The sequence below is a fragment of the Pipistrellus kuhlii genome, unplaced genomic scaffold (assembly GCF_014108245.1).
Source record: "Pipistrellus kuhlii isolate mPipKuh1 unplaced genomic scaffold, mPipKuh1.p scaffold_m20_p_15, whole genome shotgun sequence".
In the NCBI taxonomy this organism is placed as follows: Eukaryota; Metazoa; Chordata; class Mammalia; order Chiroptera; family Vespertilionidae; genus Pipistrellus; species Pipistrellus kuhlii.
In genome coordinates this window covers 12,708,688-12,721,844 of record NW_023425460.1, presented here as the reverse complement: position 1 = coordinate 12,721,844, position 13,157 = coordinate 12,708,688, and the positions used below count along the sequence as shown (strand labels likewise).

The following is a 13,157-nucleotide window of genomic DNA, read 5'->3' as shown; positions in this document are numbered from 1 at the left end:
TAGTCCCTTTTTTCACATCTATCCTAAATCAGATTTTTTTCTTTCTCTTCAAACAAAAAAAAAACAACACTCATTTTTCTTGAAGATGTCCATAATCACCTGCTCATTATGCATGAGCAAGAAATAGCAGATGTTAAGCAAGAAAGTCCACAGGATATAGTGATTAGATTTGCAGGGCTCTATGGTCAAGAGTTTAGAGCCACACACGTGTGGTTTGAATGGTCCACCAGTTATTTAAATGTTGATGCTTAGCCCGGCTGGTGTAGTTCAGCAGTCGAGCACCAAGTGTTGAGCTAGGAACCAAGAAGTCACTAGTTCGATTCCGGGTCCAGGTTGCAAGCTCAGCTAATCAAAGAAGTTCTTCTCTCATTGATGTTTCTCTCTCTCTCTCTCTCTCTCTCTCTCTCTCTCTCTCTCTCTCTCTCAAAATAAAAACATATTTTAAATATTGATACTGTTTAAAATTGATTTATTTCCACTTCATTTGTCAGCATTGTCTCTAAGAGTCGACAAAGCCATTTTTGTCTCATTTATTGATGAGAAATTATATACTGAGTGGCCAGATTATTATGATCTCTGAACACATAATAATTTGGCCATTCAGTTTGTGTGTGTGTGTGTGTGTGTGTGTGTGTGTGTGTGTAGGTGTGTATTAGAGGCCCAGTGCATGAATTCCTGCATGGGTGGGGTCCTGTCAGCTTGGCCAGGGGGAGGGGACATGGACAGTTGGCTGACCTGCCTACTGGTCGAACTCCTGGTTGAGGGGACAATTTGAATATTAGCTTTTTATTATAAAGGATATACACTGAGTGGCCAGATTATTATACATTCAGAGATCATAATAATCTGGCTACTCAGTGTACATCAGTTATCATTTTGAATCCTTTTGGCCAGTGCCTGATCTTTGATGCCCTAAATTTCTCCTTCAAAACAGGATATTACTATAGTCACTGAATTCTAAAACACCATTAGTTATATCATATACCAACTTAAAACCACTTTTTAGTACATAAATGTGGATATTTGGCAATATTGAACTTTCTGTATCCAAGGCTGAACCATGCAGCCTTGGAGAGAGCCAATTTTGAAACTTAAAGATACTATTGAGCTTCTTTGAATTTCAAAACTGGCTTTAAGTCTTAAGCAAAAATAGTTATTAATGCCATTAGAAAAAAATCATTTTCTAGATTCTTTTAAATCCCATATAGCAAAAGTAATATTTGATAGACTGGATCATAGGGGGTTTTTTTGTTTGTTTGTTTGTTTGTTTGTTTGTTTTGTTGATCCTCACCAGAGAATATTCTTCCATTGATTTTTAGAGAGAGTGGAAAAGAGGAGGAGAGACAGAGAGAAACATCGATGTGAGAGACATATCAATTGGTTGCCTCCTGCACACACTCCAATCAGGGCCAGGGAACCTGCAACTGAGGTACATGCCCTTGACCAGAACTGAACCCAGAACCCTTCAGTCCGAGGGCCAACACTCTACCCACTGGGCTAGACTGGCTCAGGCTGGATCAGAGTTTTATGAAAAAGATCTCGTCAGAAAAAAAAAAAAAAAAAAAAAAAAAAGTAGAGAATCCTGCCTCACCTAGTCCTAAGAGACTTGGAAAAAGGGGCTGATGGGTAAAAAAGAGAAGATACATGTCCTAATTTCTCCTCTCAGCTTCATCCAGTTAAGTATCTGTGTAACATGATTGAGAGAAAATACTCAAAGCAGAGGGAATTTGGTTCCATTTATCTTTGGAACTCTAGAAAAAATTGCTTCATGAGCTTTCTTGCACAAATTTGGGAGAGGGGGCACAATGTAATCCTGGCATCTCGGGAAAATTAGATAGAAAAAAAGTCCAGCTTAGCTTCCCAAAGACACCCTAGATTCCCATGAGGCATGGATAAGACCCAGATCATCCTAGTATATTTTAATATATTTTATTGATTTTTTACAGAGAGGAAGAGAGAGGGAAAAAGTATTAGAAACATCGATGAGATAGAATCATCTATCAGCTGCCTCTTGAACACTCTTTACTGGGGATGTGCCCGAAACCAAGGTATATGCCTTTGACTAGAATCAAACCCGGGACCTTTCAGTCCTCATGCCGACACTCTATCCACTGAGCCAAACCGGTTTTGGCACATCCTAGTATCTTAAAGGTCAATCAAAATGTGACTGCTGAAGACCAGGGGGCCTGCCCTAAGCCCAACATGAAGAGTAAGTTGACCCTGTAGCAGAGGCTGGAAGGTGAACAGATAATGCCAGGCACTTAATGGAGGACGTAGCTGGGACTTCGGGGTCTGAAGCTACAAATGGCCAAAAAGGGACTAAGGCATCCTGAGAGATCCATGGATCTTAACCAAGCTGAGAGAAAGCAGTCCTCAAACTTTATCAGGTGCCTGCAAGATGGCCATGCAGGGGACTGGTCACCCCACAAAGGCCACCAGTCCTGAGAGCATCCCAGACCAGCCACTCAGATCCAAAAGAACCCTCACCCATCCCCAGGAGGTCACATAAGCAACACCCCTACTATGAGTTTCTGATCATTTTATCTAAAGAGAACGGAATATTTACTTTGCTGACTCATACCAGTTACCACTCTTATTGGTTGAAATATAAGGCATTTATCCCAATTTCCAGGGGGTGGAATCTTTGAAGATCAGATCACTTATGGAAAAGAAAGGTGCCAATAGGTAAATTTGTGATCCCCCTACAAGAATCAAAAAGGAAAATTATACTAAATCCTCATATCCATTGTAAGATGCATTCTAATTTCAGAAATGTTAAACATGTAAGGTGGAGAATGTGGAAAATGTGACTAAATTGAAGAAATAGAATACCTTGCAAATCAGGGTTGAGAAGGCAAATTGTTTCCTAATTGGGGGAGAAAAAAAAATTTTTCCTGTAAATCACAAACCACATTTATTAAGCCTTAACTGGTAGAGCTGTGCCACCATATATCTCCAAACACATCTACAACAAGAGTAAGTAGCTTTCCAGAGTTAAAAAGTATGTCTGCGTTAAAACAAACTGTGTCCTGGTCCCAAATTCCCTGACGGAAACACTAGCTCTTGAAAATCTGTTGATTTCTCAGGTCATGCTTCCCGTTGCCCCTAAGGCAGTGGTCGGCAAACTGCGACTCGCGAGCCACATGCGCTCTTTGGCCCCTTGAGTGTGGCTTTTCCACAAAATACCATGTACAGTGCGATTGAGACCTCGTGGCCCATGCGCAGAAGTCGGTTTTCGGCTCTCCAAAGAAATGTCAATCGTTGTACTGTTGACATTTGGCTCTTCTGACTAATGAGTTTGCCAACCACTGGCCTAAGGCATTTCTGAGAAAAATAGACTCACTGGGCGTAAGACTGACCACAGGCCGGGCGAGGGGAGGAGGCAGGGCTGGCTGGGTGACAGACAGATGTGGGAGAGGCAGAACCTCTTCGGAGGAACGTACAGGTCCCGCCCTACAGTCACCTGTGGGCATCCCCCTCAAGGGCCCAGGTACAGAGCAACAATATGAAGATCAGAGCTAGAAAATTCCAGATGACTTCACCACTCTGGCGCCTGCAGACGCTGCAGGGCAGTGGTTTTCACCGTTGCAAATCAAAAGTTGCAATGTATAATCTCCTACACCTGTGCTTCTTCAACATGAATGTGATCCAGGCACCTGGGATCTCATTACACCAGAGATTTTGCTTCAGTGGGTCCAGCGTGGGGCCTGAGGACCTGCATTTTAGGCATTTCCAAATGAGCCTGAAGCTGCCAGTGTTGGGACAACGCTTTGGTGGCAGCAGGTCGCATCCCAGTGGCTGTACAGAGTCACCTGGGGGGGCTTTTTAAAAAAATACTTCTAGAAATTCTGATTTAATTGGCTTTCCTGTGGCCTGGGTTTCTCGAGGGATGCCTTGTACAGCTAAGGGTGAGAGGCCCTGGTGCAGGGATTGTACCTGGAAACGTCTTCGTGGGAGGTACACACCATGGCTCCAGACTGGGACATGATGAGTCTCTTCCCTCTCTGCCACTTCCTCCACCCCGGGCAAAGCCCACCAAAACCAAGGATACCATGTGAGTTAGGTTCCTGAACCCAATTCCAACTGGGGGTGGGGGACTGGAGAATCCCACAACAACTAACAATTTTCGGGACACCAGCCGGGTGTCCCAGAACCCAACTCACTTCTGACACTATCTACCCAAAGATAGCACCAGACTCCACAGGTTAAGTGTTCAGTCCTACAAGGAACCCGCCCCCCCCCCTCTCTCTCACACACACACACACACACACACACACACACACACACACACAGACGCTGATTCAGACCCCAGTCACAAGCCCAGGTTGTTAGCTGTGCTTCTGCCCAGATCAGAGGTTGCCAAAGCCCCCCCTCAGGTCTGATTAATCTGCTAGAGCAGCTCACAAAACTCCGAAACGTTTTACTCACAAGAGCACCGGTTACCATCACGCAGGAATTGCCACAGGGAAGAGATACACAGGGCAAGGCAGCCCTTCCCGAAGACACCATCTTCCCAACGTTCACCGAATTGTAAGCTCTCTCAAAAACCGTCCTTCTGGGTTTTTCGGGAGGCTTCGTACACAGGTGCGATAATTAAACCTCGGGCCAGTGGTGATTGAACTCCACCTCCAGCCTCTCTCCTGGCCCCACAGGTCAGGGCCTGAGACTGAAAGTCCCCACCCTCCAATCACAGCCAGCCCCCATCCTAGGGTGCTTTCCAAAAGTCATCTCATTAGCATACAAAAGACAACTTTATCGCCCTCAACACTTAGGAAATGCCAAGGGTTTGGGGAGCTGTGAGCCAGGAATTGTGGACGAAGATATGAGAAATGTTATTTTGGACATCTGAATGACCAAAATATATTTCTTATAAATCAAAATACCATACTATGGGTACTCAAAACCCTTGAGTACAACATAACCTAGTCCGGTGATCGGCAAACTGCGGCTCTCGAGCCACATGCGGCTCTTTGGCCCCTTGAGTGTGGCTCTTCCACAAAATACCACGGCCTGGGTGAGTTTATTTTGAACAAGTGGCGTTAGAAGAAGTTTAAGTTTTAAAAAAATTTGGCTCTCAAAAGAAATTTCAATCATTGTACTGTTGATATTTGGCTCTGTTGACTAATGAGTTTGCCGACCACTGGCCTAGTCCATCTGGTGATTGCTGGGTAAGGGAGATATTCAGAACATGAACCGAAGACCTCTCCGCTGTGAGAGTTTTCCTAGATCTGCTACTAATGGTCCTACGGGGACCTAGAAGGACTAGCTGAGCATATTACAGAGAGTCGATGAAGGAGGTTACCCCAGAAATTCCTTATAAATTTATTCCAAATGAGCACCCTCCAACCCCATTTAAAAAGACATAGAAGGGCCAAGACCGGTTTGGCTCAATGGATAGAGCATCGGCTTGGGGACTGAAGGGTCCCGGGTTCGATTCCGGTCAAGGGCATGTACCTTGGTTCGATTCCGTTCAAGGGCATGTACCTTGGTTCGATTCCGTTCAAGGGCATGTACCTTGGTTGCGGGCATATCCCCAGTAGGAGGTGTGCAAGAGGCAGCTGATCGATGACTCCCTCTCATCAATGTTTCTAACTCTCTATCTCTCTCCCTTCCTCTCTGTACAAAATCAATAAAAATATATTCTTAATTAAAAATAATAATAATAAATAAATAAAAAGACATAGAGGGGGTGCCATTCTAGGTCAAGCCTTGAGCCAAGAGGCATAACCATGCTCACTACTGGCAGACATAACGGTGGGCACAGTGGTTCCCATGTTGTAATCACTTGGGGACTTTTAAAATTACTGTCTGGAGCCCAGCTGGTGTAACTCAGTGGTTGGGCACCAAAAAATGGCCAGTTCGACTCCAAGTCAGGGCACATGCCCAGGTTGCAGGCTCGATCCCCAGTTGAATGTGCAGGAGCCAGCCGACCAATGTATCTCTTTCATTGATGTTTCTATCTCTCTCTCCCTCTCTCTAAAAAAGAAAAAAAAAAACAATAAAAACTTTTTTTTTTAATCACTGCCTGGCCCTATCTGGCTTGGCTCAGTGGATAGAGTGTTGGCCTATAGACTAAAGGGTCCCGGAATTAGATTCCAGTCAAGGGCACATGTCTAGGCTGCGGGCTTGATCTCCAGTAGGGGGTGTGCAGGAGGCAACCTGTCAGTGATTATCTCTTATCATTAATGTTTCTATCTCTCTCTCCCTCTCCCTCCCTCTCTGAAGTCAATAAAAATCTATTTTTAAAAAAATAAAATGAAACAAATTCACTGCCTGTCCTACTTCCAAAAATTCTGACTTAATTGGTTTCCTGTGTGGCCTGGACTTCAGGACTTAAAAGCTCCCAGGTGATTTTAATGTGCAGCGAGGGTGGAACACCACTGGACTGAAAGGATCTCAACAGTCTCGGGAATCTTCTGAACTGCCTCATGAGCTCTCCCCTTTCAAGTGCGGCTTTCATGTCTCTGACAGGGCTTGGTCACAAAACACTCCCTCAGAATTACCTCACAGGGGGCTCCGACTGTGTGTGGAATAATGCCCATTTCTTACCATTCCTTAACCAGTAAGTGTAAAGTTCATCCATGACAAAATATTTAGTCTAGACAAATGGTCAGCAAACTGTGGCTCACAAGCTACAGGCAGCTCTTTGGCCCCTTGAGTGTGGCTCTTCCACAAAATACCACATGCGCTTGCGCACGTACAGTCCGATTGAAACTTTGTGGCCCATGCGCAGAAATCGGGTTTTAATTCCCAAAAGAAACTTCAATTGTTGTACTGTTGATATTTGGCTCTGTTGACTAATGAGTTTGCTGACCAGTGGTCTAGACCAGAGGTCTACAAATTAAGTACCCTGGAGTCAAATCTGACCACTTGATTGTTCTTGTAAATAAAGATTTATTGGAACACAGCCACGTCCATTTGTTTACATAGTGTCTATGTCTCCTTCCAAACTACAACCATAGAGTATTTGCACAGAAACCCTATGTCAAAGCTGAAACTATTTACTATCTAGACCAGAACAGAAAAAAGTATGCTGACCAAATGGCCTAGAGCAGTCAACATAGGCAAATATCAACAACGATTGAAATTTCTTTTGAGAGCCAACATTTTTAAACTTAAACTTCTTCTAACGCCACTTCTTCAAAATAAACTCGCCCAGGCCGTGGTATTTTGTGGAAGAGCCACACTCAAGGGGCCAAAGAGCCACCTGTGGCTCGTGAGCCAGTTTGCCGGCCACTGGCCTTGAGTCATAAATTTATCAGCTGCAGAAGTATCTCCGGAAACAAGCAGGGTGTTCTCAAATAGCCCAGGGCGTTCTCTGGAAGGCAGTTTCACACCTCAAGCGGTAAAAATGACCACATCTGGGGAGATATGGACTCTTCTATCCTTTCAGACAGCTGAACTACAATTGCTCCCTTCGATCTAGCAATTTTCCAGGAAACGGGCAAGGGGATCTGGACTTATCGGTCTATACCACCTGGCTCTCTATATAGTCCTATCTAATAAAAGACTGATATGCAAATTAACCATCACTCATCACAAAGATGACAGTGCCCATAGCCACAAGATGGCAGCGCCCAGTTCTCTCAGCCCTGCTGGAGTACCCCGGCTGGGGGATTGGGGGGCGGGGGGCGAGGAGGGGGGAGGCTGGCCACTAAGATCAGGCAGCATGAGTAGTCAGGCAGAATGCTTGCTTTGTTGCCACAGCAACGAAGCAAGCGTTCCACCCCAGCCACAGAGGGCCTCTGGGCAGCAAGCACCGAGCAGTTGGGGGTGGAGGGGAAGGGGCAGTGAGACAAGCGTTCCGCGCCTGGCTGCAAATGGGCCTCTGGGCAGCAGGTGCGGAGCGGCCAGGCCTTGCAGAGAGCTACTGGTGCACGGATTCGTGCCAGGGCTCCCAGTTAGTTTATAAGAGAAAGTGCTTGCTCTGACTGGTGTTTCTAAGTGGTTACTCAGCCCATGCACTGAAGGGAGAGTCCAATTCCTAGTCAAGGGCATGTAACTGGGTTACAGGTTCAATCTTCAGCCCTAATCAGGGCATGTGCATGAGGCAACCAATTGATGTGTCTCTCTCACATTGATGCTTCTCTCTCTTTCTCTCTCTCTCTCTCTCTCTCTCTCTCTCTCTCTCTCTCTCTCTCTCTCTCTCTCTTTCTTTCTCTCTCTCCCTCCCCCTTCCATCCCTCCCTTCCACTCTCTAAAAAACAATGGGAAAAAAATATCCTCAGGTAAGGATTAACCAAAAATAAAATAAAATAAATCAAAAGGAGCCAGCCTGTGTGTTTCAGTAGTTGAGCAACAACCTATAAACCAGGATGTCAAGGTTCCATTCTCTGTCAGGGCACATGCCTGGGATGCAGGCTCAGTCTCCACTGAGGGGTGTGCAGGAGGCAGCGGATCAATGATTCTCTCTCTCTCCCTATCCTTTCATCTCTGAAATTAATAAAAAATATTTTTAAAATAAATAAAAAAGAGAGAGAAAGATCTTAATTCTATAACTAAGCTAGAAATGGCTATTTGTGGGGTTATTCTGAATCTGTGGGGAAGAGATGAGCTGGGATTGAAAGATAAAGTATTAACAGATGTGGAGAGGATTGGGATGGTCAGCGAACCCAGAACAACTGGGTAGCAACGTTGGAATGAGTGGAAAGAAAATCAGTCTGACAAAGTAAAAGGTCCAGGAAGCAGGCTGAGAAGAGGTGAAGCATGTGCAGAGGCTGGCATCTGCCCACAGCTCATCCTCAAGGTACCAGTTGGGGGAGGGGGGCCAATCCCTGGTATGCTCAGCCATTCACACTCCAGCAGGATGCACACCATTTTAATCAATTAGCTACTCGTTTTCCTTACCCTCATTTTAATTTAAGAATGGCTTCCTTCTTCCCAGCTAACAGTTTCTCAAGAAATACTATAGCCTAATGCCTTACCCATGGGAGCAGTTTTCGGGCAGTAAAAGGATGCAGAAATAGAAAAATTTACTTTACAGGAATCAACTCAACTACACTGAATCACCTTAAGGTTTAAAACATTACTGAGGTAGAATTAAGCTTATTTCTTCATTCTATCATAAAAATAACACCTTCATACTTACTGAGTCTTGAGCCTATAAGTGTTTAAAAAAGATTTCATTTACTAACTTTTAAGGGTACTTCTTAAGGTTAGAGTCAAAACCCCAATATTTGTTTATAATTTTCAAGAATACTACATATGTGTACACTTGACTTTGAGGTTTCCTTGGAACCTTCAAGAATAATTCTGATATAAAAATTCTAGTAATTGATTAATTATCAAGGCTACAAAAAAAAAGAAGAAGCTTGGAGATAAAAACCAAGGAAATTTAAGTAAATGCCATCATGCTCATTCAAAAATGACCTATTGAAATGATGGGGGGGGGGGGGGGGGGGCCACAAACAAATGAAACTTGAATCCTTTATTGAAAAAAAAAACAAAGGAAATTATAATCGAGGAGGCATGCTCTCCTTAGCTGCCTGAAAGTCCATCAGACCTGTCTGTAGAGCAGTAGGAAATGAACCCTCTGGGCATCTAGGCATCTATATTTGCATAAATCTATATTCATGGTTGCTTTTGATTTCTTTTTTGTTTTTCCCCCTGCTGAAGGAGGGGAGAAAGAAACAATGTTGAGCTGAAACCAGTTTGGCTCAGTGGATGGAGCGTCAGCCTGCGGGACTGAAAGGTCCCGGGTTTGATTCCGGTCAAGGGCATGTACCTTGGTTTCGGACACATCCCCAGTAGGGAGTGTGCAGGAGGCAGCTGATCAATGATTCTCTCTCATCGATGTTTCTAACTCTCTATCCCTCTCTCTTCCTCTCTGCAAAAAAATTAATAATATATGTGAAAGAAAGAAACGATGTTAAAATTGAGGTGTGGCAGAGAGATTCTGCCTGGGAGCCCGGCGGGCGGAAAGAGAAGCTTGGTGCCGGGAGGAGGAAGGATTAGCTACTCCCCCTCCAGCCACCAGGGCTGGCTTGGACTCTAATGAGGAGGAGGCCCGAAGTAGATGAAAGGGGTTGTTTCCCTAAGGACTGCGGTGTGACTGGAGGTGTGAGCACAGCTGGGAGGCGAGGCCTTCTACCCTCTTCTGTAGGAGCCCAGTGCCTTTGCATCACCTGGAGGAGTTGCAGCTTTGGGGGCATTTGGGGCTGGATGGAGATCTCGCCCATTTTCAGTCTCACAATGGGCGGCGTCCTTGGCAGTTACTGTCCACCATCTACAAACCGAAGAGACAGAAAAGCTTGGCGGACAGACTGGTTTGGGAGCACGGCTAAGTCATACCGCCAGCATCTGGAGGCTCTGCAGGAAAACCTCTGTTCCAGCGTAACGAGGGCAGTTCCCAGGCCCTGGATTGCTACTGCCCATGGACGTCTTGTGAGCTTTCAGCCTCTCATGTGGAGGCAGGAGGCCAGGGAGTCCTGTTACATAAGAAAGGCAACACGGCCAGTGCTCAAGGAACCTGTGAAGCTCCACAGAGGCTGAAGTATAATCCTGAGATTAAAATGTGGTCTGGAGATGGGAAGAATCCACTGAAATCCTTGGTGACCAGGTAATATTATTATCTATCCCTCAGCAGCAGAAACTTAGCGGACTGGAATTGGAAAAAACTACTTCACTGGATTTCTTCCCCATGTCTCTACGTCTGTGCATCCTTTAGCTCTGCAGTGATAAAACTGTAACACTGGGTACCAACTGCTCGGCGCTCAGCAGGGAGTCAGTTTCCCTAAGAGGATGGTGACAGGACCAGTTCACCCAGCAGCAGCGCTCTCCTGCCTCACAGGCTTCTGGCCAGCCTGTAACTAAGTGCCCATGAGTCAGGTGCCCACCCTGATAACAGCTGTGACCGGGGTGGAAAGGTGACTCGACAGCAAATGAAGACTTGGCAAAAAAGAAACCCCTAGGTGAAAATAGTTTGGCTCAGTGGATAGAGCATTGGCCTGTGGACTGAAAGATCCCAGGTTCAATTCCAGTCAAGGGCATGTACTTTGGTTGCAGGCACATCCCCAGTAGGGGGTGTGCAGGAGGCAACTGATTGATGTTTCTCTCTCATTGATGTTTCTAGCTCTCTATCCCTCTCCCTTCCTCTCTGTAAAAAATCAATAATATATTATTGATGAGAATGTGACTGTTATTGTTCACTAATATACCCATTCTCCTGGGCACAGGGCAGGACCAAAAATCCAGCATCCACATTAACCACATCACTTGCTTTGACATGGCACATCCGGGTGAATATTGCCATGGCCCTTGTATGATTCATCCTGTTCTCTTAACCCTCTACAGCAGTGTAAGTAAACGTTAGGATGGGTCCCTGAGTGCCTGTACTAAGTAGAAATTAGAAGAGTTAGAGGTGTGAGCCGGAGGAATAATGTTTATTACTATTGATATAGCTCTGTATTTATCTCTTGAAAACATGGGCTATATTTACATCAGAAAATACATTTGAAACTTTGCCCACCTCCCCTCCCCCCCCCAAAAAAAAGCACTTTATAGGACATAACGTATTCTAAGGAGTTTGTTATTTTTATCTTAAAAGATTTTGAGTAAGTCGATTATTTTAGCTTACTATATTCAACATGAATCTGACACATAGCAAATTATATTTTGTGGCAAATAAGATTATAAACATTTCCATTATATAACGACCGTAGCATGATCTAGAAGTTTATTATATCTCCTTCAGAGTATACAACATAGAGATGTAAATTCTTCTCGCCGTAATTCTGCATAAATGCATTGCCAAACTTGGCTCTTGAAAGTGATAAAGTGCAGATGTCTACAGCTGCAATCATAAAAATGTAATTGCTGAGGAAAAATATTTCTGATCCATTGGAGGAATTTATTACAGAGGAAGGCAACTTTGTAAGTTATCACACAGGAAAAAATGAATGCGAGTGATTGAAAGATATCCCAGGCTGAACATTCCTGCAAAATGACCTAGTGATTTACCTGTGCTCAGAAGGAAGAAAAAAAAATAGATTAGCGATAAATCAAGTTTGGTGGGGAAGGCTCTGGTAGCCATAACAAGAGCAGAAAAAAAGATTTACGAATAAATGAATTTAGAAGTCAGAGTAACATAATCGTAGTGTGACCAATTACTCCAAAAATTAAAATGTAATTTTGACTTTGAGTTACACACAGAGGTGGTAAGTAATATCCGTGAAACCTTAAAAGTAAAGGAATATGAAATGAAGACAAATAATGAGGAAAGGTGAGAATTTTTCTAATGTGGCTACTAAACTGATAGCTTTATCTGGTGGCACTATCCATTTAAAGATCATGAACTTCTTTTGGAATGTTTTCCAATATAACCAGAGAATATATTACATATATAGGTACTTTGAAAACTACATATACATATTATTACTGCTGTTGCTTTTAAAAGAGAATAGGGGAGAGGGGCCTTTCAGAATTTTACATTATTATTACTAAATATAGACTTTTTTACATTTTAACAATTCTTTAAATGATAATTTTAGATGCCATTCGTTCTATAAAAATCAAGGCTTCTCTTGGTTCATTATCTATTTTCCCCACATTTTTCAAGTTCTTCTGCGGTTACTCGACGTTGTCATTTCCATGCAATTGGTACCTGGATTATGAGCGGCTCCAGGAGCTTCTCTACAGTGAATGTTTGGACCTGCAGATCCCGGGGGTCAATGTTCAGTGTGACTGGTGTTTCGGCTGACATGCTGCCTGTGCACAAAAGCAAAATACATTTATTAATTTAAGAAATGTGTTCTAAAGGAAGCCCCTGACTAAAATCAGAGAGTGCGTGAGATTTCAGTACCTCTTCCTGGGATCAACTATAGCCCTCCGAGGACCAAGGTGTCAAGTCCACCAACAGAGAAGCGAGATATTCTCCAAGTATTCTTGGAGGTCGTGCTGTCTGAGCTCAGGTCCTCTAACTAACTAATCTGTGCTAGCATATCCATGACTAAAATAATCACTCAGCCCAGGAGGGTCTGCATTGACAGGAGTCTTGGTGAAAAAAACCTATTTTTGCCTTGAAAAAAAAAAATCATTATTCAAGGTATATTAAGTGAAAAAATGTTATTTGAATATCTTTTCAAATGAAAGTATAAATTACTATTATTATGCTACTAGAGGCCCAGTGCATGAAATTCGTGCACAGGTGGGGTCCCTAG

At 43.9% G+C, this 13,157-nt stretch overlaps 1 protein-coding gene across 1 annotated transcript in view; it reads right to left on the bottom strand.

Annotated features, from left to right (window-relative positions):
* The window catches only part of CTNNA3 (catenin alpha 3), a 1,168,431-nt gene extending 1,155,726 nt beyond the window's left edge, over positions 1-12,705 (bottom strand). Inside the window, exon 1 of the mRNA XM_036438342.2 lies at positions 12,602-12,705. Within this exon, the coding sequence (XP_036294235.1) occupies positions 12,602-12,700 (99 nt within the window). The 5' untranslated portion in view covers positions 12,701-12,705. The remainder of the gene's footprint in view (positions 1-12,601) is intronic.
* Positions 12,706-13,157: the final 452 nt, after the last annotated feature.